The following is a 25,542-nucleotide window of genomic DNA, read 5'->3' on the forward strand; positions in this document are numbered from 1 at the left end:
GATTAGAACATCCAGTACATTTTGACATCAGCTTTTTAACAGTCAACATGGTTCAGCAAAACTTGTTCAACGTTTTGCTACCTCCAGCTGCTCATACATGCTGTGCTGCAATTAAACAGTTATTTACATTTGAGAGAAGCAAGACTTTAATGAAGAATACTACAAGTTAGGGACAATAGTTTTCATATTTTAAAAAAAGATTACAGAAAACACTTCACTGAAATTTTTTTTGCTAAAAAGACTGTTTTTAAGGATGTCTGAGAGAGACAGCAAGCACAACACGGTACAAAAGGAGAAGGAAGTGTTGAATTGCAGTGCAAGACACTAGCATAGCACAATTAGGGAATCAGGTGGAAGCAACCATTTCATGAAGAATGGAATTAGGCATTTATACTCAATCAGGATTATTTTAAGCTTTAAAAGGCCAGCATAGGGAAGGGAATTGGGAAGAGAGAATGGGGGGAGAGGCTAAGCTTATCTACAATCACCAAAAAACACACTGGTTCAACCGCATGAGAAGTGGAGGTTAAACCTGCCTACATAGCCCAGCAAATACTAAGAGCAAATGTCAAGGCAGTCAGGTCTAGGTGTTGATATCACAACAGGCTAAACAGTTTTTAAAGGGACCCTGATTCCACCAGGACGAGTTTCTCATCAAGCTGGGCCCATGAGAGACGAAGTTCTTTGCATTTGCATCAGAAGGCCAAAGCTTTACCTGGAACAAGTTCACTCCAAATAATGCTCACGTTGCTGGTTTTAACAGGTCATGGAATCATAAGTGGCTCCTAACAGCCTCCACCATTTCCTAGGAGAAGGTTCTACTGATTACCGGGGATTTAAATTCAAGCAAACCACTAAAGGGAAACACTAACGATACTCTGGCACTGTACAAGCTATCTGCCTGTCATCTCTTCCAAGGACAGGGGTAGACTTGGCTTTGTTTTTCAGCTCCATGATCTCCAACAGTGATGAAGTGGAAGTGGGATCTCCCCCACGTCGGAGGAGGACGCCCAAAATTTTCATCCCAGCCTAGAGCAGACTATCGGGCTCTTATTAGGAACCATGGTCCTGTGACTTCTGTGGACATGAAAGCTTGTTTCAGTTCATGCCGAGTCTCTTCATGGTCCGCCAGCGATCCTTAATCATCACAGCTGTTCGGTTAACAAATGGGTAATTTTTAGAAATGGCAGCCCAGTTTCCTTCCCCAAATTTCTGCACTCCAGCCTTGACCCACTCGCTTTCTTCTACAGTCCACTTCTGCAAAAGAAAAAAGATTACAATGTGTCTCTCCACTTATTCACATTATCATACAGTGGAGGTAAACTCATGAATCCTAGGAGAGTAATCTGAACCCAAGAAGAGCTTATATGTTTAAAACACATCATAGACAATAAGTTAACACTGTGGATTTGGACATTTAATAATTTTCAACGTCCTGCCACTTTATCTTCAACAAATAATCACTTCTCCATTCAAACTTCAAACGTGTGTTGTTCATGGTCAGGAAAATGTGTCAGGTTTCTGTCCTAGATTTTTCTTCCAGAGAATAACTACTATCATAAGTCCTCACTTAACGTTGTCGATAGGTTCTGCAACTTCAAGCAAAACGACATATAACGAAACCAATTTTACCATAGGCCAATTGATATAAACAAGACTTAAGTTCCTACAGCATCTACTCAACGTTATAACAAAACGACACTGAACAAAAGGACGTTATTCGAGGATCTGCGGTATTACTTTAACTTAGTTTGGATTGTCAGAAAAACGCAAAACATTTGTTAGCAGGTGCATGGGTAGTCTATCTGTGAAATGTGGGTACTTATTTTACCTCTCGTCTACCCACACAACCAGAGAAGATCAGAAAAGAGAATTTTTAATTACCTGCTTTTTTGTTACACTGGTTGTACTCTCTCCATCTGGTACTGCTGGAAAACAGTAAAAGTAGACTCATTTCAGAGTTCATCTTTTTCTGTATGAAACACCAGAAAAAGAATGTCCCTAAAGGGAAAACTTGATTCAAATTTCAAACTTTGAGTAAAGAAAGGACATCATTAAAGGATAATTTGTTTTTGTCCTTTGTTTGCAAGATACCAATAACTTTAGCCCATGAAATTCTATACAAAGCAAATACTTTACAAAAAGGCATTAAAAAATATTGGTTAATGATGGGATTTGGCTCTTTAGTAAAATTAACACTTTCTAAAATTACTGTGGGACTGGTATTTAAAACCCTAACATATATATATTATACATGTTTGTATATAAGTATATAATTTCTGCTATATAACCCCTTGCTAACCCCTCTTTTGAAATAACAATGTTACTGTTTCATGCCAGAATTTTCAAATTCCTGATCATTTTGTATAAGTAAAATTAGGTTCAATTCCTTAAACAAAAAAATGGGGTAATAATTACTGCTTCCCATTCCAACAGACCATGTGAAATCTGCTCAAGCTCCACCCTCTGACCATATGGAAAGAGATGAAAAAACATGGCCCAAGATAATTTTTTTTTCCAAGATAATTTTTAAAGGGCCAGAGGACCACAGGAAGGTTTAAAGAACATGCCATTTCAAGCCAGTAAGAGCCAGTTAAAAGCTGCAAGAAAAGGCGAAATTGCATAAATGTGTAACTTGGAGGGTCTGCCTGAGCAGATGCGTTTTCCCACTAATGCTTCTTAAACAGTGGAGGAAGATGGCTCAGGAGCAGATTATTTTTAAATGACGAAGTATTTCATACTATAGTGGAAGCGATTTCTAAAACTGGCAACTGGACTGCACTGGAAGTGGATGTTTTCTCGAACTTTAATATCCTGATGTTTTAAAATATTTAATGCCACTTTTATTGGTTTTCTGTTGCTTCCCCGATTTTCCCTGTGATCTTGATCTTGCCAACTATGTTTCTGCCTTTGAAGATACTTTTTAAGGACAAAACCTATGGAACTGACAGTGGATTACTACCATGTTTCCCTGAAAATAAAACCTAGCCGGACCATCAGCTCTAATGCGTCTTTGGGAACAAAAATTAATATAAGATCCGGTCTTATTTTACTGTAATGTAAGACTGGGTCTTATATAACATAAGACTGGGTATCATGTAATGTAATATATATATTCTATATCTAATATGATATAGAATAAATATAATATTAACAATTTTTGCCCCAAAAGATGCATTAGAGCTGATTGTCCTGCTAGGTCTTATTTTCGGGGAAACAAGGTATTTTATCATAAAAGTGCTTAGAATCTCCAAAATTAAGGTTTAAAACTTTGATATTTCCATAAAATATGTGGTAGGAGAGATTCTAATGCAAATGCTATGAAGTTTAGTATTCATTATGGAAAAGTTTCTCATTTTAGGAAAACACACGTAGAAACTGGTAAGAGATGTTTTACTTAGACAAGAAATGCAGGGAATAACTCCTCCCTTTTCTAATTAAGACTTTAGGAAGAACATAAACTACAATTGAATATAGGATTTATTCAAACAGAACCAGTAATTTTCTTCAAATATAAAGTGCTGCTTTGACAGTCTCATCGTTGAATGGGAAAGGACATGAAACTGACTCCTCATGAATCACAATGAGGAAGTTCAACTTTTTCTAGTCTGGAGACAGGAATGTGAATGTGACAGTAACATACATGTACACTTCAAGTGTCAAAGGGAGACCAAGGAGAATCTCACTTACCCTGAAACAGCTCGTCCTCTTCCACCCAAGTCTCTTTTTCTTCAACCCCATTAGAGCTGTTCCACTTGCCTTTGAGTACTCTGAGGAGAGATGGAGAGGACAGGTGTAAAACAAATTCATCCTGGCTCATCCCTATTGTCCTTGGCTCACTTGTGGCCCTGTGTTCCTCTTTGTTCTGCTGCAACATTTGAAATTCACCTACACACACAATTCCCAAATCCTGACCTGGCCAGGTATCCCCATGTTATCATCCCCCCAGGCTGCAGGACCACCCTCAAACTCAGCACTGAATACATCACCCACCATCCCCCTCAAAATATTTATTTTTAAGGCTGTCTGGGTATTTTGCAAATGAGTAATGAAAGCAATTTGCCTCGTAAGTGCATACACTTGAAAGTTCCACAAGTTTACTATGAAATTACCTGATTAAAGTGGCTGCACTGTTTCCCTTGTTTTTAAATTGGATATCCCCAAAAATGTTATTTCTGAGAATAACTAATTTGCTTGAGACAAAGTATTTTTTCCTTCTCAGGACACTAGCTGTGTTAATTACTATGTATAAATAAGTCAGAAAGCGTAAGTTTTCTATCCACTTATTCGAGTGTTGGGATAAAACTGCTTTTAACCTCTGGGTCTGTCATTTTCACCCGAGTAGCTGTCCACTATTCCTGCAGACAATCTTTGCAGATCAGTTCGGTAACCTGCTGCGCCTCTGAACTTGGCATTTATTACGTGTACAAATGTTTTGGTACTGCCTAATTTCTCATGTTGTGGAAGGGCTGAGGGCTGGGTTCTTATCTTGACTGATAGGTCTGTGTAGTCCCAGGCAAGTCAGGTCCCTTCTTGGTGATTGCGCTCCTCACTGGTGAACTTGGAATTTGATGAGCAGTGATCTAGAGGGGTTGGCAAACTACAGCCTGTGGCTGCTGGTTTTTGAACAGCCCTTGAACTAAGAATGATTTTTACATTTTCAAAGGGTTGTAATGCAACAGACACACAAGTGGTCCGCAAAGCTTAAAATGTTAACCCTTTGCTGGCCTTTTATAGCTTTGCCTATGACCCCTTAAATTGCCAAGAACCAAGAATTATTTTATTTGGTTAATAAATATCCAGTAGGCACTTGTTCTAAGTGCTGGGGGGGATATAAAAACCGAGTACGTCATGGCCCTGCCCTCCAGGTGGTAAACCCTAAGCTTGCCTTCCCCTCCTCTTCCACCAGTCCAGCTTCCCCAGGTCCTCGCTGCTCACCTGGCAGCAGTGTCCAGCCACTCTCCATCTCTCCTTTCCCTCAGTGACTGTTCAGAAACCCTCAGTGGTGTCTCATTAGGCATTCAGATGAGTGGAATAATTATTTGGGGCATAGTTAGAAAAGCAGATTATAGAGCATTCTTCTGCCCCTTCTAATTCAGTAGTCAGGAGCCTGGGAATGTGTCATTTTTAAACATATTCCACAGGTAATTGTGATATGAAGCCCAGTTTGAGAAGCTTTCCTTGATAGAATAGGAACTCAAGTTCTGGCCCATTTACCCATCCAGACTTTTCTTCCTTCATCCTCTCTGTGCACTGTATTCTCCTGCCATTCAGACTATAGGACATTTTTGGGGCATGTCCGGCTTTTATGAAAAGGGTTCCCACTGCTGAGAACTCCCAACCCCCAATATGCTCGATGACTTCCTATTCATCCGTTAAGGCCAGCTCAGCATTTGTTCCTCTGTATTTGTTTGCTCCACCAACTCTGCTGAGCAGGCTCAGCTCTTCTGTGGAGCAATCAGGGCACCTCACACGTACTCCTTTAGAGCCGGGTCATGGATCCTTTTTTTCTGTAAAGGGTCAGAGAGGATCTTTGGCTTTGCAGGCCTTACTCTCTCTGTTGCAACTACTCAACTCAATGTAGCATCAAAAGCTACAGACAGTACAGCCACAGACAATACATAGATGGGTGTGGCTGTGTTCCAATAAAACTTTATTTACAACAGGTAGCAGGCACATTGGGCTTAGGAGCCATAGTTGTGCCAACCTCTGCTTTAGAATATCCATCGTACTTCATACCCTTGATACGATAGGTGGTTGTCTGATACCTTCACAAATCCTCCCATTTATAAAACCACTGTAATCATGCATTCTGTCCAGTTTCCTCATCTGTTCATAGGAGCAATACCTACACTTCACAGCATTACTGTGGAGTAAAGCAGATCATGTATCAAACGAGAATAAGTGTGTTGGGCTGCATCTGTGCCCAGCCAGTGACTCACTCGCTTTCAAATGCAGACAGTGGTTCATATGGCACAAGAGTCACTTATCAGATGCCACTTAGCACATGCTGGCAGAGCACAGGTCCCCAAACAACTACAACGGAGAGCAGTGGTCAAGATGGCAGTGGCCTTGGGAGACCAGCAAGGTGATCACTTACAGCAGGGTGACCAAGGGAGATTCATGGAGGCGGCAGAATTTTTAACAGGCAGCCTGGCGTAAGTGGTGTACAGGCCATGAGCTCTTGTGTCATGACTGACCTGGGTTAAAAAATCTCAAAGCCAAACTTTGCCACTTTTCAGCTATGTGACTTCAGGCAAGTTAACTTTTCTGAACCTTCCTCATCTATAAAATGGGGTTAATGTATCACTCAGAGTGAGGATGGTAGACATTCAGTAAAATACATGAAGTGCGTGGCCCACAGAAAGTACTTAGTCAACATCAGCTTCTCTTCCCTTTGAAGGACGCATGGGATTCTGACAAGCAATGATGGAGGGATGGTAGTCCAACCGTGGGGAATGACAGGGAGCGAGAGCACAGTAGTAGAAAACAAACACAGTGTGTTCCAGAAAGCAAGCAGACCAGTTTGCCTGGAGGAAGGATCCACAAGAGGACACAAAGGGTAGCAAAACTCAAAAGCCAGGTCGGGGGTCATGATGGGGAGCAAAATGGAAGCATTCTAGCCACTGTCCCACAGAACCTGGAATGTGAGACATTAATAAATATTTACTGAGTTTGCCAAGTCCCAAATACTCATAGAAGGTGCAAAACTATAAATATTCATAAAACTCAAGAATCAAAGTATATCATGGCCCAATTCAAACAAATTTCTTTTAACAAGTAAGACTAATAATCTTTAGAAGTCAAGGCACTTAGAAGTCTGCTAAAAAGTGAAAGCAGTGATGAGTAGGGGGCTCCAAACCCCTTCCATCCTTACTCATGCCCTAGTGCAATGCCTGGAAGCCCACGTGTGGGGGCTTCAGAACTGGCAGGGATGGCTATGTTGTCACTCTCCACTCCCGAGGCACATTCTAGCAGTCTGAGCAAGCCTTGGTGGTGAATAACTTAGTTGAAAGTTACTTCATTCATGGAAGCAATACCAGGCCCAACCAGGACCACCAACCAGCCCCCAAACTGCTACAAAGAAGGTCTTCATACTTGGGCTTCTTCTCCCCGGGGAGGGGGTGGTTGAGAACGGAGGGCTTGGCCAGTGATGCTGGGATGACGTCCTGGGAGGAGTCGAGGCCTGGGTTTGCCTCAGAACTCTGGCTGTCCTCCTCCAAAACCAATCTGCTTATTGTCATGCGCTTGTTCTTGGGCTGCAGTTCAGAGCCACTCTCACCCTCAGGAGGGGCTGAACATTCGTTTTCATCTTTTCGGGGTCTCTTGTTTTTGAGGGCTGGTGATGGTAGGAAAGCTTGATTAGGAAGTACCAGATCTTTCTGGTCCAGTTTTGAGAAGACTGCCTCGGAATCTTGTGAATCAGACAGAGTCTTGAAAGCTGCTTTCAGAGTCCTAATTCCAATGGTGGTTGGAGTATTCCGTAGCTGTCTACAGATAAGGCAAACATACAAGGATCAGTTTCACCATTGCTGATGCTTATCCAAACAGCCACAACTTTATCAAAGTGTAAAGCTTCAAATTAGAAGACTCAAGTCGAGGACTCTTCATTTAAAAAAAAAAAAAGAGAGAGCGGTTGCTCCTATACAGCCTTTACTTATAAAAGCTTCTGCTTAAGTTGAACTAAGGAGTATAAAGTGCAAATCAGAGAACATTAAAGGAAATAGTGATACTTCCTCCAGAGACCTCTTTAGCCTGCGTGCGGTCTAACCCATCCCATTTAGTCTGTAAGGACTAAAGCAATACTTTCCAATATGTAAGAACTATTCATCGTGCCTAAAAAGTACAAGTCCACTATGGTGGACAAGGTACACCTATGTACCTTGTACAAAGTACAAGTACAAGGACAACCTATGGATAATCCAGCAGATTTACTTTGAAGTCTAAACTCTTCTTCCAGCTGTCCCAATCCAACCCTCATGTGACAGAAGTGAAAGACTCGTCTCCATTCTGCCCCTTTTCTCCTATAATACACTTGTCAATGGGATTTTGAGAATTCTCTGCGTTAAGAAGCGTGCCATGCAGTCTTGAAACAAGAAATTGCCTTTTCAGAATACAGTTCATCTAATCATTTGGAATAGCTATTATGCTTTAAGTAAAAACTGTTAGGAAAGGGCAAACTGGCAGCCTGTAGGCCAAACCCAGCTGGCAGATGTGTTTTGTTGCCTAGCCTGTGCAAGTGTTTTTTAAAACTGCCAAAATTCAAAAACTGGGAAAGCTAAAAAACAAAACAAAACAAAAAATGAACGTCTCACACAAAAATTTGAACTGAAGTTTGGGCATTCTCACTTAACAATCACACGAAACTGAAAAGCATGCCCTCTCTGGTTCACAGTCCCATGCTCTCAATTATCCTAGACCCACTTTCTCCTTTACATTTCCTACCAGGCCCCCAAAGGCATCTAAACATGTCACCCCTGCTTTAGCAACTGGTCTTGGGAATCTGATTCACAAGTCTGAACACTGTGTTAAGAGATCAGGTTATCAACAGGGAAGTACTGTGTAGTATGGGCGAGGCAAGGAGAGAAACAGGAGGAAAGAACATTTGAGGAATAACCACTCAGAACTTTTGTCACGGATCTGACATCCCACAGCACCTTGTACCAGTAATGTGTCAGGAGGTCAGATCACATGAGGAACTAAGTGACCCTGGTCTAAGGAAACTGTTTCCAATAGACCACTCCAGTATTTCCCCTAGATCACAGAAGGGCAGCCCTCTCACCTTGCAGGTTCTCTGGGTGGTTTTTCCACAGGCTCTGGTGCTGGCTGTTTATCTTCCTTCACTGTAGTTGAGGCAGCAGACTCAGATTTCAAAGCCTTTTTGGCCATCTGGGAAGGGAAGGGTGTCATTAGGAAGAAGCCACAGAATTTTGTAATTCTTTGCTGCTTTAACCATGAACGTATTCGATATGCAAACATGTTCACCTACAAATCCAATCTAGGCAAACGCTAAAGGAGGACACAGAACTGAGAAGAATTATCTCAAATTTCTTCTTCCTTTGCTTTTTCAAAAAATATTTTTCTATACTAAAGGAGAACACAATTCGAGTAGAGCTAACCATCTTGATATTGGAAAAATTCTTTAATTATGTGATTTTACTTTGTTTCTCCTCTTCCATCCTTCCAGTCTCATCCCTAATCTATACACCTTTGGGGTCCTGTACCAAAGTCAAACTTTTTTGTTTTTCCCAAACTTAGGATAACTGATGTTTGTGTGATGTCTTTTAGTTAGTTTGTGTATAGAATTTTTTTATTACTACACTGCTAAAAAATATTTCTGTATGTTTTGCCTTTTAACAGCTCTTTGAAAATCCTTACTCATAGCACATACAGCCCTGAGTAGGCCAGTCCTGCTCTAACTCCAACTGCTCATCTGTCTCCCTCTGACTGAAGTTTTACACATTGCCTGTCAGTCCAGTATATTCCATCTTAGGATGTGTATCTGTAATGAGTGATGTCTTAAGAGCTGAGAGTTCTACCCTCACACAAAAACAGTGGCTGGTTATTTTCCAGTTACCTGGAATATAAAGGAAAGGATCCTAGGCCAGGCTCAAGTGTGCCGACACTTGCTCCCTGATTATTCCAAACTATCTGCTTTACAAATAATTTAAAATTTGCCAAATGATCACAAATTTAAGATTTGCTAGGATCACTGACACTATCCTAATATAGGCCTGGCACATACATTCTTATGAGCTATATTTTCAACACTAAAATGCTGGTTAAAAAAACAAACACTCTCTCACTGAGTTTCCCTTACCGCAGTCCACATTCTAGGACAGACTGGATTCTAATTCTTCTACACACCGTCTTGAGCCTGATTGCTTCCATTCTTTATGCTTATCTCTTTGATCCAATTAAAGAATGTCTTTATATGGCCTCTTTTGCCTTATCCTATTTCTAGTCACACCTTTTCTTATTATACCTTCTTCCTGTTAAGAACCCCATTATACCACATCTATCAAACCACTCTTACTCCCAAACTTAACTCAGATTTCATCTTCTCTGGGAACCACCATCAACTGTAAGTGAATGTTCTCCTACTAACCATAACAGGTTAATTACACGTAGAAGAGGTAAAAATGGGAGGTGAGGGAGACCAACTATGTATGTTCTATTTGCCTCTGCCAGGATCTCTGCTTCTGTATATTTAAGGAATTTAATTAAGGAAGATAGTGCATATAATTCAGTCTTTTCCACATTTACTCTTTCACTTCTAAAAAGAACTGTCCTTTTTCTAATTGCCTGCACATCCTCCAGACCATATCATGGTTATGGGAAGAGAAGGCCAAGGCCCACCGTGAGGAGGTAGGGCTCTGCGTCATCCAGGTGACTCTCCAGGAAGCGCAGCATCTTCTGCTGGAAGATCTCATAGGAAAAGTTCTGGATGACAGGATGGGACAAGTTCTTTTCACGGATAATGTTCAGGAGATCATTTCTCAGCTTCTATACAAAGGACCAATATTTGCAACATGAGAAAGGAGAACTCCAGTAAAAATTCAATGATGATGAGTTGAGACAACACTATCAGAACTGTCGTAACATTGTCAACAGAAATCACTGGTACACACATAGGAAGGGAAGCCCATGACAAAGAACAGTCAATAAACTACAGATCAGCCACAGTGGGTTACTATATAGCTATAAAAAGAGGATGAAGAACTTAAGATCTAAAGTACCTTTATACATTTACATAAAGATTTTTAAACTTGCAAAAAAACCCCCCAAAAACCCCAAAACACAAAAAGTATAAAGAAGCTCTTTATATACCAATATAGAATGTCCTCCAAGATATAGTAAGTAAAAGAGGCAATTTACAAAAATGTTCAAATTAGTGTGTAGAATATGCTCACAGATGTGTATGGGAAGAACAGGAAGAATGGATATATGTGTATGTCTACATGTACATATACATGCACACTTATTTACATGAATATACAGAGTATTTGAAAAGATTATTAGCAACAAAACTGGTTGCTTCTGAAAAGTGCAACGAGATGACTGAGTCAGAGATGAGAGAATTTTTCACTAAGCTCTTTTGCACTTTTTGAATTTTCTGTTATATACATGTTACCTTTTCAAAAACAAATTTAGATTTCTAAAGGGAAAAATAAAAGCAAGAGCAGGGTGTCAAAAGGAGTTTTACTAAGACAGATTCTCAATTGTGCAGGATCAGCATTTATGTAAGTAAAGTTAGAAATGTTACAAAACTTGATAGCTTGATACCTGGTACTGATTGCTTAAATCAAGTTCTGTCACAAACCAGACAGAAATGGGCAAGTAAACGACTTATGTATATTTATCTAATAAACACATTTTGAAAAGCCAATCTAACACTGAGTTATCCTGGACAAAAGACAACATGCTAAAGGTGCTGAATATTTAAAGATGAATATTTAGATAACATTCCTGACAAAGGACCCTTTCCCTGTTTTCCCACAAGAAACAATGCAATGGTTTTAAGTCATAGGAGCAAAAATAGATCAAATTTACCTGAGTTGTGGGGTCCTTGGACATATGTTTTTTCAAAATTTTTGAAGCTTTTTCAAATTCTTTGTTTTTGATACAAATAATGACAGCCTACAAAAGAGGGGAAAAAAACCTGTCTGTTAAACTGTCGTAACAGTGACCGGTGTAATCAGAATATCAAATATCAAAATAAACTCTACGAAAAAGTAAAACCGAGTCTTATGTACCCAAGAACTTTTTCATATTCTAATTCCTGTATTTAAAAACTAATTGTTCAAGCGTTAAGAACAACTGTAAGCTCTCTTCCACTGTGTAGGGTAGTAGATTTTCAACATTACATCGGTTTTAAAAAGATGGCTGATAGCAAAATCTATCCCCTGGATTACAGATCATTTACCCAATTTGAATAGGGCCTCTTAAGGAAAGGCAAAATGGAGAGGGGTCATTCCAGGTCCCCAGAACAACTGGTTATGTTCTTTTTGGATGCAAAAGCTTTGATGTAATGGGGGGACAGAGGAGAGGATATACTGTGGAAAAAAGAAGCAATCTGCTGAACACAGAGTTCTGCTAGCTCCATTCAGGAAAAGCCTGAGGTCAGTTCTGCTGAAGAACCAATACAGCCTCTCAGTACCGTAAACCCCAGCTGGCAACTCCAGTGAAAGTGTGCAGGGAATTCCTGAGACAGACAAATCCAGCTCATCGCATCCACAGGCAGCAAAGAACAAAGTTCCAGGCAGGATGAGGTCTCATCAGCCCGAGAGAAAAAGAAGAGTCCCTTTCAGTAAAGAAACCCCAAGAGAATATGTGGAGAGGGAAAGTAACAGTGACTGAAAATTTAAAAAGGTATTTTAAAAACCACATTTGTTTTTTTTTAAAGTTGGAAAACCCAGGGGGAAACTGGGAGCACTTGGAGTTACCTAACAGGATAGAGTAGCTACGTACTCTGTCTTCTTAGATCCTGTCTCAAGAAAGGCATCAGACACAGACCTCACGTATAAAAAAGGGAAGGAAATATTGGTTCTTAGTATTTCCAGTCTTCACGGGGAAGAATTTAAGGAGAAACAAACACCACGAGAAGGAAGAACAGCAAGGGAATTCAGTTGTAAGTACTAACTCTGCTGATTCTGTCAACATGCTGAGCACAGCCCTACAGAGCAAAGGAAACCGGTGTCCAATGCTCCTGAAGAGCAGGCACAGCCCTAAGTTCTTGTTGCCCAGCAAGGGTACAAAAGAAGTCTTTTCCTTTTAATCAGACGACCATATTCACTTTTACATCATTTTCAGCAGAAAAACTATACTAAGACTATACTTCCTTTCTTGAATACAAAGGTTTAACTTTTATAAATCATCTTGGTCCTGTTATGTTTTTAAATTTTATTTACCTTGCATACAGTAAAATTAACTTTTTTTGGTGTAAGTTTTACCACATGTACTGACTCCTGTAACCACCACAACGATACAAAAATCACAGATACAAAAAAACCTCCCTCTATAGTCACCCCTCTCCCCAACCCCAACCCCTGGCAACCACTGATCTTTTCGTTGTTTCGGCTCTTCAAGAATGTCATATAAATGAGATCAGATTGTATGGTAGCACTTATTTTTTAAAGGGTGGCACCTTGAGACTGGAATCTTTCCCTGAGTATAATGCTTTTGAAATCCATCCATGTAGTTGCATGATCAATAGTTCCTTCTTATTGCTGAGCAGTATACGATCCCACTGTATGGATCTACTAGTTTGTTTATTCAACCATTGAAGGACTTTTGGGTTATCTGCAATTTTTGGTGGTTATGAAGAGATGCTAATACATTCATGTATAGTTTTTGATGTGAACATAACTTTTCATTTCTCGAAAGTAAATACTCAGGAGTGGGATTGCTGGATCACATGAAAAATTACGTTTAACTTTATAAGAAATGGCCAGTTTCCCTGAGTGGTTTTACCATTTTGCATTCCCCTCAGCAATGTATGACAGAGCCAGTTGCTCAACATCCTCACCAGCATTTGTAGTTTTTTTAAGTTTAGCCATTCTACTAGGTTATGTCCTAATATTCATTGTGATTTTAATTTGTATTTCCCTAGTGACTAAATGATGTTGAGCATCTTTTAATGTGCTTATTTGCCAACTGTATTTCTCTTCGGTGAGTCTTTTGCCCATTTTTAAAATAGGGTTGTTTTCTTTGGCGAGTTCTTCATATATTTTCGAGACAAGTCCTTTGTCAGATATAAAATTTGCTTGTCTTTTCATTCTTTTCACAGTATTTTTCTCAGAACACAGTTTCAAATTTTGATGAAGTCCAGTTTATCAATTTTTCCTCTTTATAGATCATACTTTTAGTGTCATATCTAAGAACTTTTTGCCTAAGTTCAAAACATGAAGATTTTGTTCATGGTTTCTTCTAAAGGTTGTATAGCTTTACATTTAGATTATGATCTATTTTGAATGAATTTTTGTATAGGATGAGTTTAGGTCAAGGTTCATTTTTTGCATATGGACATCCAACTGTTTCAGTATCATTCATTGAAGACGATCCTTTTTCCATTAAATTGCCTTCACATTTTTGTCAAAAATCAATTAGCCATATTTGTTTGAACCTCAACAGTATTTTTCTCAGAACACAGTTTTAAATTTTGATGAACTCGTTTTATCAATTTTTCCTCCTTGTGGATCATACTTGTTCCACTAGTCGTCATGAGTACTGTAGCTTTACAATAATTCTTAAAATTTAGTAGTGAGTCCTCCAACTTTATTCTTTTACAAAACTGTTTTGTTTTAATTCCTCTGCCTTACTATATGTATTTTAGAATCAGTCTGTATCTACAGAAAATCCTACTGAGACTGTGATTGGAATTACATTAGCTCAATTGGAGAAAATGACATCTTAACTATTTACTAAGTCTTCCAATCCATGAACATGGTCTTTCCATTTATTAGGTCTTGATTTCTTTCATCAGCATTTTGTATTTTTCCACGTAAGACCCTGCACGTTTTCTTAGACTTACATTTAAGTATTTCTTTTTCTTTTCTTTTTTGGCTCTATCCTGTTATCCAGTTTCACTTTCTGCAGTTGCAGGTACCTGCAGTAAACTGCAGTCTGAAAATACTAAATGGAAAATTCCAGAAATAAACAGTTCATAAGTTTTAAATTGCGCAGTTCTTGGCATGATGAAATCTCAGGTCATCCTACTTCGTTCTTCCTGGAACATGAATCATCCCTTTGTCCAGCATATCCCCGTTATACATGCTACCCGCCTGTTAGTCACTAGGTTATCATATTGACTGTTGTAGTATCACAATGCTTGCATTAGATTAACCATTATTTTATCTAATAATGCCTCCAATGCACAAAGTAGTGTTGGCAATTAGTATATGCCAGAGACGCCATAAGTGTCTGTATGTGTAGGAAAAAAACACAGTATGTATAGGGTTTGGTACTATCCACCGTTTCAGGCATTTACTTGGGGTGGCAGGTGGGGGTGGGTCTTGGAACATATCCCCTAAAGATAAGAGGGGATGGCTGTATTGTAAATGGCACTGTTTGGGTAATATCATTTCAAATCATTCACTGCTTATATATGGAGCTATGATGTTTTTTGTGTTGATCTTATATCCTGCTATCTTGCTAAACTTAGTATAGTGTTGTTGTTGTTTTGTCTATTCTATGGGATTTTCTATATAGACGGTCATGTCATCTGCAAATAAGCACAGTTTTATTACTTCCTTTAAAAAAGAAACTGTTTCACTTTCTTTTTTCTTGACTTACTACATTAGCTAGTTCTTCCAGTATGATGTAGAATGAAGTGGTGAGAACGGATCCCTTGCCTTGTTTTGGATCTTAAGGACAAAGCATTCATCTTCCATCTTTTTTTTTTTTTTTTTTTTTTTTTTAAGATTTTATTGGGGAAGGAGAACAGGACTTTATTGGGGAACAGTGTGTACTTCCAGGATTTTTTTTTTTCCCAAGCCAATTTGTTGTCCTTTCAATCTTAGGTCAGCTTCAAGTTGTTGTCCTTTCAGTCTTAGTTGTGGAGGGCACAGCTCAGCTCCAGGTCCGGTTGCCGTTGCTAGTTGCAGGGGGCGCAGCCCACCATCCCTTGCGGGAGTCGAACCAGCAACCTTGTGGTTGAGAGGACGTGCTCCAACCAAACTGAGCCATCTGGGAGCTCAGTGGCAGCTCAGCTCAAGGTGCCATGTTCAATCTTTAGTTGCAGGGGGCGCTGCCCACCATCCTTTGCAGGATTCGAGGAATCGAACTGGCAACCTTGTGGTTGTGAGTCCACGCTCCAACCAACTGAGCCATCTGGGAGCTCAGCGGAAGCTCAGCTCAGGGTGCCGTGTTCAATCTTAGTTGCAGGGGGCAGAGCCCACCATCCCTTGCAGGACTCGAGGAATTGAACTGGCAACCTTGTGGTTGAGAGCCCACTGGCCCATGTAGGAATCGAACTGGCAGCCTTCGCAGTTAGGAGCACGGAGCCCTAACCACCTGAGCCACCGGGCTGGCCCACATCTTCCATCTTTAATATGATGTTAGCTGTTGGTATTTTTGTAGATGCTTTTTATCAGGTTGAGAAAGTTCCCTTTTATATATTCCTAGTTGCTGACTGTATTCTATCATAAACTAATGTTGAATTTTGTCAGAGGCTCTTTTGGCATCAATTGATATGATCATGATTTTTCTTTATATTAATAGGGTAGATTACATTGACTGATTTTCAAATATCGAACCAGCCTTGTATTCCTGGGCTTTAGTTTTCCCCATTCTGCCACACTAACTGCATCTGCATCCAGGGCTAAGCAACAGGGCAGACAGTGCAAAAAAACAACAACAATGGAATTTGCTCCAAGTTCTGAGGATCACACACAGCTCCATTGCTAAGGAGAAAAGGGTTCTCTTCTTTCAGTTTTAAGTGCCTGCCCTGCTGCCACTGGGCCACTGCTGCCATCAGTGTAGTTCTGCCTGGGTGCCGGGACAGAGAGAAGGGAGGAAAAAAAACCCTGGAATTTATCCCACCCTCTCTGACCCTTAGGAGATCTCTTTCCTGCTCCTCAGACCAGAGAGCACCTCTCTCTGGAGTTCCTTCTGTTCATGCATGGAGTGCATGTCCAGGTTTCGGGAGCCTTCAGGTCCAGGCCAGGTGATACTGGAGAGGGAAAAAGTGGTGAATTACTCATCACCAGTTTGGTAGATCTTCAAATTCTGGTCGTCTTCCCATCTCCTTACTACCATTTACATTTCTGAGTCCTCCGATAGCTGTTCCACACATTTTGTCCAGGATTTATACTTGCAGCATTACAGGAAACAGAAGAGAGTATGCTTAATCTGTCCCAGAACTGGAACACAGGTCCTACTATATTTAATTTGTGAAACATGAAAATGAAAGTGATTTTGAAGTTTTTTTTAAAGAGATGAACCAATGCTTTTTCACTTGAGTGTTCAGAAATAAGTGTAATTTCTTCTCTTATGCATCTGTTAAGGCTCTTGGAGTATAAGCAATACAACAGTTACTCGCTAACTTAAACAAAAAGGAAATTCCAAACACAGATTTTCAATAGAGGCGAAAAAGTTTTATGTTGGGGAAAATGAGAAAATGCACAGGAAGAGAAAACCAAACTCAGAGAAGTGAAGAAAGGCTAGAGAAGTAAATTCAGAAAGAAACCAGGAAGCAGGAATGCTCAAAAAGCCTTGACAAAGTTTTTTGTTTCAACAATTAAAGTTCTAAGAGAGTGTGTCTGATGTACCAGCCCCCAAATGGGGTACAGCCCACGAAGAAAATCAAGGTGCTGTTCCCAGAGATGCAGGGGAGAATGCTGCACAACAAAAAGCAACAAGTAAATGCTTCCCCAAGAATATGCCACACGTGCTCTTCTCTCGTTCTCCACAGAAATTTTAACTGAGGAATCGCTTTTAGTTATGAAGAGAAAACCAATGCAGTCTCAATATCATTACCAGCTTACAGAAGCAGTTCTCAAACTTTTTGGCCTCGGGATCCCTTTATACTCTTAAATGTAAACGAGGATCCCAAAGAGCTTTTGTTTATGTGAATTATATCTGTTGATATTCACCATGTTACAAATATAAAACTGAGAAAATTTAAAAATATTTATTAATTCATTAAAAATAAACTCATTACAAGTTTACATAAATAATATCTTTATGAAAGATTACTATATTTTTTAAGACAAGTTTAATGAGAAGGGTAGCATTGTTTTACATTTTTGCCAATCTCCTTAATATATAGTTTAATATAAGAAAGACGGATTTCCATACTTGCTTCTGCATTCATTGTTGATAATGTTGTTTTGGTTGAAGTATATTTAAAAAAATACCAGCCTCAGACAGATACGAAGTTGGAAAAGGGAGGAGTATTTTAATAGCCCTTTCAGAAAACTGGATATTTGAATTTACACCAAATTTGACTCTACACCAAACTTTGGCAAGTGAACTTTTCATCATCTGTTACATTAAAATGTGTTAAGTCTGTCTTGTACTTTAAATAGATCTATTACCCATGAATGATTTTGTGATATAATGCATTGATCATTTGGAAAATGATCACCCAGTTATGGAGGTCTTCCAAATATTGACACATTCATTAAAGATATTTTTAAACTCATAGTTGTTAATACCATCAATCTTATCAGAAAAATTGAAGAATTGGGAAGCTATCAAGCACATGAATACAAGTTTTCCAAAACTCTAATTTTCACTTGAAAGCTTGAATTTTCTTACTGGCAACAAATACTATCAATTGTTTTCCTTGAAGTGACCAATTCACTTTTGCCCTTTCTCAAGAAAATGACTGTCAAATCCCTGTCTAAATAACCAGAGTTTGTCAATTCTTCATGTAAAAATGGTGTTCCATTTAAGCAACTAGACCAACATGCAACTCAAACTATGACACAAGAGCTTTTCCTGAAGACAACTATCATGTCTTGGTATGCAGCAGAAATGTTTTATGCAAACTTCCTATCTTGTCAGACAAAATAGTGAAAAGATGTTTGTACAAGGGTTGAGATTTAATAAAATAATTTTTTACTGCTTTCTCAAAGACATCCTTAATTGAAGCTGGCCTTTTTTTTCCCCTAACTGCCACTATGCGTCAATGAAGACTACAATTGTACAATTTACTAGTACAATTTACCACTGCCTTGGTCATGCTAAGGCACCAGCAGTTTTACCCATCATTGCTTCTATTCGATCAGTGCAAATATCAATGTACTAAAAAAGTCAGCTAACATTTTGGCATTGTTATGAATAGTTCTGACCCGTGAATGGGTCCCAAAGACCTGCAGAGATCCCCAGACCACAGGTTGAGAAGTTCTAACTTAACAAATAACTCATTTGATAAACTTAAAAAAAAGAAATCCAATATACTTTAAATAAATTGCTGTTGACACTTTACAAAGCCTAAAATGTATCGGAAAGCCTCACTGGGCCTAGGTACCCCAAGGTATTTTCCCAAAGATGACCATTAACAATTCTATGACTCAAAATGAGAAATGAAAAAAAATAAATTGAAGAGGCAAGTGATTTGGTATCATTAGTAACTAGGAGATCAAGGTAATTTTGGTAGCCAGACTCTAAGATGATTCCCAATGATCCCCACCTTCTGCCTAGTCTCATTCCACACATTAATCCAGAGTTGATCTAGTCTGCAATGACTAACAGCATATGGCAAAAGTGGTAACACAATACTTCTGAGATTAGAAGTACTTCTGTCTTGGTCTCTTGTTCTTCTGGATCACTTGCTCTAAAGGAAGCAAGTTACCATGTTGTAAGCAGCCCTATGGGGAGGCAAAGAGCTGAAGTCTCTGGCCACGAGCCATCAACAAAGTAAGTCCTGCTAACATCTATGTGAGTGAGGATGGAAGCAGATCTTTTAACCCCAGTTGAGCCTTGAGATGACTTCAACCCTCGTATCCAGCTTCACACTGGAATCTCATGAGACCTCAAGTCAGAAACACTCAACTAAACCACTACCAGATTCCTGACTCTTGGAAACCAAGAGATAATATGTATTGTTTTAAGCTGCTAAGTTTTGGGGTAATTTGTTACACAGCAGTAATAGTAATACAATAAGTATAATGAGATCTGGTACCTAGTGGAAAATGGAAAAGAGAAGGGAGTCAACATAAGAAAATGGTTGACTATTTTAAGGGAGTTTAGATTTGCAAACAGATTTTTCCTAATGAAGCTCCCAAACAATAGATCTATGAACTTAAATAATAAATAATAAAATAATAAACGTACAGCTGAAAGATGAAAGCCCACAAAGACTCTTCCAAAAGAGGGGCCAGAAGACAAATCTACAGATTGTGTTCTGAAGGAGTTGCCATTTCTGACTCAGCTAGCTACTTAACAAGAGTTACACAAATTACTCTGAACTGGCCGTTTCTTCCCATTCAAAAGATCCTTAGTTATTCTGAAAGTAGGCATGGATTTCTCCTCCCTTGCTAATACGTCTTTTCTAGCATTTTCCCTCCAACACAAACCGGACTCACCTGTACTAAAAATCTAATCTTGGAATTATTCCTCCTTGGAATTGAAATTAGCTGAGCATTCTTTGCAAGACCGAAAGTAGTTCCTTTCAAGGTCCTCAACTGAATAAATAAAGCATCTGCCACACACACACTAGTTGTTTAACAGGATCCCTTAGTAATCAGCACTGACAAGGGACAGAAAGTCTTCACTGCTAAGCAAGGTTTTTTCCTCGCCGGCTCTCCCATCCCATCCTTTTGGGGCTGTTCTTCTCTTATCGATTTCCTTCCTTCCCACCACCAGGGCAATGCTGAGCTGTTGTTCGTCAGTCCCCACCTCTGCATTTGCTTTCACAGCCCTAGCCTTTGTTACTGCAGAACAAAAAGCTTTTTCTGACTGGTTTCCATGGCCACTTCTATGTTTTAAATAAAAGTGTAAGTTCTACTACTTGAAGCTACCTGAGCCATGACACAGTCCCAGGCCCATATTCCTAGACACTTCACTAGCTTTCTTCTTGTCAAGAACGCTACCTGTGCCAGCCTTCTACCATTACTGTTTTTTCTAACTGGCTGATTATCCCAGCACCTCTGACTGTCTGTTTAGAGGGAATGTTCCCTAAGCCTCTCTTTCTGCAGACAATTGCGTGAAACAGTTCAAAGTCAGTCTCACATTTCCCAAGGCCCCAGCTCTTCTCCTTGGTTTACTATAAACAAGGGTGACCAAACCGTAGGCCAGTTACTTCTAGCCCTTCCACAGTTCTCCTGAATGGTGTGTAATAAGCTCCAAAATGTCAGTCTTCAATGGTAACCTATTTCCTGTGTACTGTGGTCCCTCCTGACAGGGCCACAAGGCAGACCGCTAAAATCATAAAAGCTGAGCACCTACCATTAATGGTTCTTTCCAAGTCTGGGCTGAGACAGGATCGCCTAAAGAGATAATATCTGTATATGTGTTTGAGTGTGCTCACTTGCTCTCTCTTCATCCATTTTTCCTCCAGCCCATACAAAAAGATAAGCATTTGCATCCTCAAAAACCTCTGATTTTTGTTAAAAGAAAAAAGAAAAATAGAGCCTTACAGCCTCCTTGACAAGTTTTCTACTGGATTCGACCATTGCCTCTGTCAGTGTAAATTCCGTTTTAATCATCTCCAGCACATTGATAGCTGATTCCAGTGGTGTGAGTTCAGCCTCCATATCAAAGGAACAGTCTAGGACAAACAACATAGTTTTCACTTGAAGCTATTTTCTATGGAACAGAAAAGTTATGTCCAAAAAATACATATATGTATAGAAAAGAAACATGCAAATATAGCAAGATTTGCATTTAATTGCTGACATACTCGTTACAGACTTACAAACATGTTAAGGGTCCAAATTCAAATCAGTGAACCAGAAAAGACTGTATGATTTTCAAGACAGGTAAATTATTTTTTAACATATGCATCTGCATCTCAGATTTCAAGATACACACATCCTCCTCAAATACAAGCGGCCAGAAACCGAAGATCCTTTTGCTAAACAGCTGTCAAGTTCAATTCAGGAAAAAAAGATGTGTTCATACTCTGAAAAACACTACCGTGGGAGAGAAGATAGATGGCCATCTTAACATATTTTACTTCAGATGGCAGCAAAGTTGGGGCAAGAAACAGGTGGGAAGAAATTAAAAAAACAAAACAAAACAGAAAAGCAGGCAAAAGAATCTTAACTGGAGCCAGGGCATAGCCTAATTCTGGAAGGAAAAAGACCACTATGATCGAAACAGCAGCGCACCCTAACCATGAGTCCCTCAGTTCCGGATGTAAATTTAATAACGTTAACTCTAAATAAGCCCAGAAAAGAATACAAAAATAGCCGTACCTAAATTTTCCCCTTCTTCAATGCGCGATAGACACTGCATAACCCGCAGCAGCCGGGACACGGTATGCTCCTTCCCCAAGGGCCTGACAAGCAAAGCTGGCAAAGAAGACATCGTTGGTTCGGAGATACCCCCAGCCCCGACACCTGGGCCCCCGAGATTCCCCTTCCCAGGAGCCCGAGCCTCCTTCCCCAGGCCCGGCCCTCACCCTGCATGATGTCCCGGATCTGCCTGAAGTCCCCGTACCGGCTACTTCGAAAGGCCCGCAGCGCCTCGTGGAAGTAGAACTTGAGCACCCAGCGGTTCACAGCCTCTTCCAGCCGTGCCTCCCCCGCGCCCCGCTCGGCGGCGCCCCCCAACCCCTGGTCGTGCCGCCCCCGCCGAGCCCGTCCGCCGCTACGAGACGCCCGCCGGCTTGCCGCCCGCCCGCTGCCGTCGCTGCTCCCGCCTCCTCCCGCCATCGCGTCCGACCGCCGCGCACCCTCCCCGCCCTCCCGACCGGGCCGCTTCCTCGACTGTGACGCCGCCGGGTCACGCACGACGCCCGGGCCGGAAGCGGGGCCCACGGTGCCAGCTCCCGCGGCCATGACAGAAACGGCTTTCCGAACCGCCCGCGGGCTTCTGGGAGGGACAGGACCGTCGGCCCTTGCCTCCCTCTCGGACTCCGTAGTTCCCGTGTGCTGACCGCAATGCCTGCTGGGGCTTGAAGTCCACAACGCCCAGACACGTAAACCAACGAGGCTTTGAAGTCCATTGTCAACTTTCTCCGAAATTGTTCAACAATACTAGAGACACGGGACTGGGAGATATTGAAAAATAAATACGTGCAGCTTATTAAGCACTTTTAAAATTGTGAAATGTAACATACACGGAGGAAACTTTATTAAACAAATTTACACTTTAACAAATGATTTAAAACAAAGGCCAGTGTTAACCTAATCGAGATCAAGGAATAGAATATGGCCGGTACCCCCGAAACCTCTAGACATATGAGACATAAAAATTTTTAAAGTACAAGAATAACACCTTTTGTTGTAGAACGATTAGAAAAAAAGGTTAACATTTAAATCACCCATAATCCCGCATGAAAAAATAAGTTGACATTTAGGTTTATAGCCTTCCAATATCTTTTGAATACCTATTCTGTGTGTGTGTGTGTGTGCGTGTGTGTGTGTTTGCAAAAAAGGGATTCTACTATATGTATTTTATATGACCATTTCTCATTTAACATGTAATGAACATCTTACCGTGCCATTAAATATTTTGTTCTACGGTATCTTTAACAGCTACATAGCACCCCAATATATGGATGAATCGGTTTTTTTTAAACCCCTACTGTTAGATGTTTAGCTTTTTCAAAATTTTGTAATTTAGACAATTTCCATATTAGAAATACCCTTTTAACTGCATCGTTGCATTAATTCATAATTATTTCCTTAGGATAATTTCCTTCAAGTGGAATTATTGAGTCGAAGAATACACAGTAGAACACAGATCAGAACATTTCACTCATCACTTGTCACCCTTTTGTTTTTGAACAAGGTGCAGATTTCTTAACATGACTTTTAAAGCCTAAAGCTGTTGCCTGTTTGCCAAACTCATTTTGGGTTCACTTGCGCACAACTTCTTTCACTTCCGTTTCACCTGTTACTCAGTCTGCTTGGAGCTGTCATCTTGTCCATTCTCACCTAACTACATCCTTGCTGTCCTTCAAGCCCCATTTAAAGGACATTTCACTCTTTCCTGACTTTCTGGGTTAGGTTAAATTTCCCTTGCTGTTATTCTTTTAGCACCTCATATTTCACCCTTCCTGAAATACATTCTCTGCATTTAGCTCCTCTGAAGGCAGGCACTCTGTTTGTTCACCCTACATCCGGCAACCTAGCCCAGGTCTTGACACATTCCTTGAGAGTGGAATGAATTGACTAGGCACACGAGTAAGGCTTTTGATACACTTTGAAAAACCATGCCACCAGAAAATTATATTTGCTGAAATTTAATTTCATGCCCACGAACAAACTGTATGTAGGGTCATTCTTAGAGCTGCCTCCCATTTATTATATAATTTGCATCATGATTTTCTAGATACAGAACAGCTGACTACATATTCTTATGACTGCACAAGATACCTTCCATTGAGTTCTTTTGTCCCTTTCTATCCTTGTAGATATGCCTGGAGAGGACTTAAAAAAAAACAAAAATCATGGTCCCTTCTCTTCTTCTCCAGGTGCTTTCTTGTCCAACCCCAGTTCTAAATCCACTCCCAACCTCCATCTTGCTGGACACATTCCTTACTTTCTTCTTTGAATTTCTGTGATGGGTTTGCCACACTGACCTTGGAGAGTCCATTCCCCACTCCTTCACTGGGTGCATCGTTGCCCATATCTTCCACAGGCAGGGGAGTGAGGTAGTAAGGGGCATTTCCAGCAGACTGGGTGGGTGTGGAGTGAGTATAAGAAGGAAGTGGGGACATAGGGTGTGAGTCGTCTAGAGGTATCTCTGATGCGCTTGGAATTCACTGCCCAGTACCTGGGCCAAATAGAGAAATCTCAGTTCTGGTGTGTGGGCGTGCCCCCTCCCTGAGAGGCCCGGTAACTGGTCTATCTTCAAAGGTTGTCCTACCATCCCCACTGGACTAGAACCAGCAAAGAACTACATTAGGGCCACTAAAGGACAACACAGGAGGGCAAGTGGCAGCACCACTGAAAGTGTGAAATCACATGCTGGACACTTGAATTAATTAGACATGGACCTTATTCTGTACAATATCCTGGTCTGACAAAATCTCCATGTGGTGGACATTCCAGAGTAGAGGTAGAGGCCTCTCAGTCTGACAAGTCTTTGGTGATTGTGGCTGCTTTGCAATCCCAGCTTGCCTGCCTTAACAAGGAGCCATTACCTGCCTCAAATCCTGACTCTTCCACTTGCTAGCTGTATAACCTTGAGCAAGTTACTTCACCATCTCTGTGCCTCTGTTCCTCAACTGTCAAGCACAAATAATAGCGGTACCTCATGGGGATTATATGAAAATGAAATTAATTACTATTTCCAATGCCCTTAGTACAGGGCTTGGCTCATCATAAGGACTCAGTAAGTGTAAGCTATTTTTATTAACTCATCCAGTGCCTGCCCTAAAAGTCTTTTATTTTCTTCTCCATTAAAATTCTACTTTTTTAAAGGTATAACTTTCATGAAGTACATAAATATTAAGTGTAAAGCCTGATGAGTTTTCTCCCCATTTTTTCAAAGATCCACCATCATATATGATTGTTCCAACATCACTCTTCCTTACCACAAATACCCAACTCTTACCTAAGGAATCTGTTTTGAGGAATTTCAATGTTTCATGCCCTGTCCCTGAGCACCAGCAGGAGGCAGTGTGGTATAGGGGAAAAACCATGGTCAGCTTGTTGAAGACCAAAAGGTTTATCCTGGCCTAACAACTTCCCGGCTTAGGTAAGAACTTAACCTTTAGGAGTTTTCCCCATCTGCTAAATGGGAAAGACTATCAAATGGACAAATTATGATGAAATGAAATAAGACCTGTAAACAAAGCCTGACACATGTCAATTGAATTGGCAAGTTTTCAAAAAATAATAATACCCAGTATCAGGGAGAGTGCTGTGAAACAGGCACTTTCAGCCTGTGCTAGTGAGAGTATAAATCTGTAAAACATTT

At 40.3% G+C, this 25,542-nt stretch overlaps 1 protein-coding gene across 2 annotated transcripts; it reads right to left on the minus strand.

Moving 5' to 3' along the window:
- Window positions 1-128: 128 nt before the first annotated feature.
- Window positions 129-22,461, minus strand: TERF2 (telomeric repeat binding factor 2). 2 transcript variants are annotated; one of them, XM_033129486.1, is made up of 10 exons: window positions 22,073-22,461; window positions 21,867-21,962; window positions 21,087-21,217; window positions 11,554-11,640; window positions 10,360-10,506; window positions 8,783-8,889; window positions 7,099-7,491; window positions 3,691-3,770; window positions 1,885-1,925; window positions 129-1,257 (listed from the first exon to the last, which is right to left on the minus strand). In XM_033129486.1, exons 1-10 carry the CDS (start codon window positions 22,449-22,451, stop codon window positions 1,099-1,101), a joined length of 1,620 nt encoding a protein of 539 aa, XP_032985377.1. In that variant the 5' UTR covers window positions 22,452-22,461; the 3' UTR covers window positions 129-1,098. The 2 variants fall into 2 exon arrangements, with proteins under 2 accessions (XP_032985377.1, XP_032985376.1); XM_033129485.1 differs by having other exon boundaries at window positions 1,885-1,928.
- Between the last annotated feature and the right edge of the window lie 3,081 nt (window positions 22,462-25,542).

This window comes from Rhinolophus ferrumequinum, chromosome 15 (assembly GCF_004115265.2).
Source record: "Rhinolophus ferrumequinum isolate MPI-CBG mRhiFer1 chromosome 15, mRhiFer1_v1.p, whole genome shotgun sequence".
In the NCBI taxonomy this organism is placed as follows: domain Eukaryota; kingdom Metazoa; phylum Chordata; class Mammalia; order Chiroptera; family Rhinolophidae; genus Rhinolophus; species Rhinolophus ferrumequinum.

What these genes read in the sequence shown, in the direction of transcription:
- TERF2 (XM_033129485.1), bottom strand. Translation starts at nt 22,451, where the DNA reads ATGGCCGCGGGAGCTGGCACCGTGGGCCCCGCTTCCGGCCCGGGCGTC. An exon ending in GATCCGGGACATCATGCAGG is followed by an intron (nt 21,963 to 22,072) that starts GTGAGGGCCGGG and finishes CTTCTTTGCCAG; the next exon opens with CTTTGCTTGTCAGGCCCTTG. An exon ending in AGAGGACGAGCTGTTTCAGG is followed by an intron (nt 1,929 to 3,690) that starts GTAAGTGAGATT and finishes ACTGTTTTCCAG; the next exon opens with CAGTACCAGATGGAGAGAGT.